The 4408-nt window shown below is 39.5% G+C and overlaps 1 protein-coding gene across 1 annotated transcript; it reads left to right on the top strand.

Moving 5' to 3' along the window:
• The first annotated feature begins 2334 nt into the window (after positions 1 to 2334).
• Positions 2335 to 3523, top strand: LOC135710995 (trypsin alpha-3-like). Its single transcript, XM_065233733.1, has 5 exons — positions 2335 to 2442; positions 2511 to 2761; positions 2825 to 3055; positions 3120 to 3223; positions 3288 to 3523. Exons 1-5 carry the CDS (start codon positions 2388 to 2390, stop codon positions 3478 to 3480), a joined length of 834 nt encoding a protein of 277 aa, XP_065089805.1. The 5' UTR covers positions 2335 to 2387; the 3' UTR covers positions 3481 to 3523.
• The last annotated feature ends 885 nt before the right edge of the window (positions 3524 to 4408 follow it).

Below are 4408 nucleotides of genomic sequence, written 5' to 3'. Positions count from 1 at the left end.
TCTTCCTTGTCCTCAAGAAGCTGGAAGCATGTTGTGTTTGCAGATAATGTGCTGCACCAACCACCAACCGACCGGAGTAAGACGTCGTTCTTCGCGAAGGCTAAGCCGCAGGATGCCAACTTGAGCACTGTGCATGCAAACTTCAAACCCCCTTGCGATCTCGAATCGAGCGAATTGAATCCGAAAGGTTCATGGCAAAGGGGGTAGAGACGGGCGATTTAGAGGCTGTAAAACGGGATGAGATTTCCATTTTTCTCGTCGTTTTGCTCGAAGCAAGTAATTTCATGTTATGATTTAAGTGGATTATGCTGACAGAAACTGAATCTCGGTTGTTATTTGGATCTGCTCACTGAAGAAAAGAAAGCATGCCAGGCGGAGTGTTTTGTATTTTTTCCAAAGCATATACGCCGCAGGAAGCCAAATGCTGAGGCTGCAAATAAATACGAGTTGCAACAAATGGCACTGCAGGCACAGCTAGAATGTTGCCAAACAGGTTGCAAGTGATCCTACATTTTATGCAATGTCCGTAGGGTGTCACGCCACTTCGCCGTATTCCGTACTTAACTTCTTCAAATCGTAAAATCAACCATTTCACAGCAGATGTTTATCTACACTAATCGTTATTATTTGTATGTTAGCTTATGTGTTTTGTATAGGATCGAGACTATTTCCAAGATCCAGAACTTGAAACCCTTCTTATGCAATTCAGCACCCTATTTTTTAGACGGTCGAAAGATATTGTGAGCACCTTTCTGATGTTTGAAAACCATTTAAATAAAACTTTTAAACTGGAACAATACACAATCTTCGCTTTCTTTTGATGCATTATAGATTTTTTTCAAGTTTTCAAACGTGAAATAAACTTTCAGATATCATGGGGCAACGATGCTGTATATGTCACTACTGTGACTACAATTAGCAAATCCTTAATCAATCACTTTAAGCATAACAGATTTGCATAGGGTTAATGTTTCTAATGTCCGCATAAGTGTCATGGAAATGGTTATAATATTGGCCTATGGATCTAAATATTGGACCGATCGCTAAAATTTCTTGTCCCTAATTTTTTATTACACCAGTGCGTCATCTGGGCAATACAAATTGATATTTTTGGTTGCTAGACTAGTGACTAAGTGCAAGATTGTCAAAAAATGCTTTTCTTCAAAATGTATGTATTGGTCCAATATTAGGGACATTAACCATGTACCATTTTTGCATTGGCAATTACAATCATACTCTATGCCCAGGGAAGTGGAATTAAATGGAAGATAACCTTTTTTTTCTGTTTTATTTAAGCATTCCGCTAACAACACAATTTCATTACTTCATTATGATGGCTGCCAAGCCTTTGGGATTTTCCTTATTAAAGAGTTGTTTAGATTTTTCTCCTTTAGTTTACTTAAATCTTTGGTTTTTATTTGTTAGGTAGGTTCCGATTCAACACATTGTAGTTTCATTTTTATAATTGTGATTTTGACTTTTTTTACCTATGGGATGAGTACTTAGGGTTAGATTTTGATAAGTTCTTTAGTGGGAATGACACTGATGAAGACTGCACATTATAGTTGAAATACGTATCTGTCATGGATACCAAAATTAATTAAGTGGAATTAAATGGAAGATAACCTTTTTTTTTTTTGCTGTTTCATTTTTACATGTTACTGGAGAACTTTTCTTTCCTATCCCCACCAGTTGCGAGGACGTAGCCAGGACATTTTTTGGCTGTTTGAGAGGAATATATCTGTGTCTAAAAATAGAAATTATTAATAAATTATTAGGTACTTGCTTTTCTGAAAGATTCTGCACAACAAAAAGCAAAAGTATGTACATTCTGCACCATATTATTTTTACAGCAACATACAGAAAGCAACTTACAGCAAAAGCAAAAAAGCAAGTAACGGATTCAAATTTGTCTTCCTCTTAACAACAGGTACGATATTGTCCAACTTGGCCAATGCCATTACGCTTTCGAGCATCGGAAGTTCCTAATACCTTAACCATGACTGAAGCAGATAAATGCAGTTCCGAATGTACTGATGACTCAATGAGAAAGATATGGCATCCGTTGGACTACTGTTTGTACAACATGTTTAGCGTCGCCTGATAGACTACCGTAGACAGAAAACAAAATGATAACTAGTGACAACCAATCGACTGTATCGGTATGTCTTCAACAAATCGTTGATGTGATGTGTGACTATGATTGAATGGTGCCAAAAATCTCGAAGATATAGAACAGTCTAAGGAAGCTCGGATGGTGTCATCATACCCATCTACTGTTCGGCACTGGGTCTTTTTTGGTGCAGCCGAAAGTGCCATATAAAAGTTTGGTGTTTTCGTAGCAGTAAACATTCCGTTTATCGCTGCCGTTGAGGGAAGATTGTGTAATGAAAGTTTCAACGTTTGCTTTAGTGGTCTTGGCAGCCGTTGCTGTGCATGCTGGTAAAATTGGCTAGAATATAATTGAGCCCGGGTGACGTAAATATTTCAAACGCTATTTTCCACCGTAGATTCAACGGAAGAAGCATGGCAGGCGAAGCAGATTATTCCATATGCTGCAAAATTGTTTGCTTTAAATCAATCGAATAGAGTTCCTGGATTGGAGAAAATTATCGGTGGCCATAAAGTAGATGTAACCAATTACCCATATCAGCTGTCATTGAGAAGCCACGACAATCATATTTGTGGTGCCTCGGTTATCTCCATGCACTGGGCTTTGTCGGCAGCGCATTGTGTCTTCCCTCAGCGAGAAGTGCGTACAGTAAGTTTGCATCATAAGTGAGTGGCACGAAGTGATACCTAACAGATTTTGTTTTTCTCGTAGATTTCATTGCGCGCCGGAACTGGTGATCGACAGTCTGGTGGAAAAATTTTCAATGTGTCACAAATTGTGATCCACCCTCAATACAATCCTTCTATGTTTGACAACGATGTGGCTGTCCTGCGCACGTCCACAGCACTTGTCGGTCTGAATGTGAGACCTATTCTATTGGTACCGCAAGGCTATGAACCATTCGCAGGAGTCCGAAGTCTAGTCACAGGGTGGGGTAGAACGGTAATCACGTTAGGTTAATCGATAAAAGAAATATTTTCAACTATTTTCATTGTTACCCTAATAGCTGGTTGATAACGGACTACCCACGGAGCTACATGCTGTTGATATCCCGATAGTGTCTAGAAGCGCGTGTGCTAGTTATTGGGGTACAAGTCTGATAACGAATAAGTAAGCGATTGGTATGCCGTTTTGAAAGATTGTGTGATTATAACTGCTGTTTGATTATTTGTAGCATGATATGTGCCGGCCAACAGGGACGTGATTCTTGCAATGGCGATAGCGGTGGCCCTTTGGTTTCCGGTGGCCGCCAAATCGGTCTGGTTTCGTGGGGATCAACGGATTGCGGTGGACCCTTGCCAGCTGTTTATACACATCTCGGGCAGCCGTCAGTGAGAAGATTCATCAAAACGATAACTGGAGTGTAAACCGTAACCTGAAATGAAATAAACTTTACGCATCATCAACACTGTATGTTTCAACATTATTTATTTAATTATCAATTATTGCAGATCTTCGAAATCAGTACACAATTACATTTAAATTAAATCCCGCATATTGTTACGAAACTGATGTAAGAGTCAAGAATTTATAGAATCATTCCCTTTATCCAAGTTCTTTGGAGCTGTCCATATACCTTGTGGACAGTTTAAGGGGGAGAGGTGGATTGGCAAATGTACATGGTCCACACATTTAAAAAAAATGATGGATAACTGTCCACTATACTCAGCAAAATTTATAATTTTTGTTCCACAATGCTCAAACGATTCCCAATCGGGTCCAAAATGCCCAAATAGCCTCCACGCAAATGAGGTGTCAGGCAAAAATTCGGTGCAAATGAAAAACTTCACATGTGATTCAAAATATCTTGTTCGATTGTAAAAACAACGCGGAAGATTTTTTCGATTACCGCGAGTGAACAAACCGGCTCTTTTTCAGAGGCAGAATTTGTTGAGATCCATCGGATTATAAATCAATCATAAATGCATATTTCCATATATTACTAAATACGCGCCAGATTTCGAAACATCACAGCAGTGCCTGAAAAAAAAAGTATTCTTCCGTACATTAAGGCTCACAATGGACCCGGTTTGGCCTGATTTGGCAAGCTGCCACTAAAGTGGATAAGTTCTACAACTGTATCGAGACAACGGGGTAGATTTCTTCGAAAAGGACATCAATCCCACCACTACCCTCAATTCCGCCCAATTGAGAAATATTGGGCAACTGTCAAACAGAAGTTGAAGAAGAGTGGAAAGGTGGCTCGGGATGCGACAGAGATGAAGAGATGATGGAAGAAAACGGCCACTCAGGTTAGCCAACAGGACACAAAATATGATGAGTGGTATTCGAAGA

This window comes from Ochlerotatus camptorhynchus, unplaced genomic scaffold, assembly GCF_037179485.1.
Source record: "Ochlerotatus camptorhynchus isolate MF236.1 unplaced genomic scaffold, CSIRO-AGI_Acam_v1.1 ptg000413l, whole genome shotgun sequence".
NCBI classification, from domain to species: Eukaryota; Metazoa; Arthropoda; class Insecta; order Diptera; family Culicidae; genus Ochlerotatus; species Ochlerotatus camptorhynchus.
The sequence above is the reverse complement of the archived record's forward strand: the minus strand, read 5'-3'. Positions and strand labels throughout refer to the sequence as shown.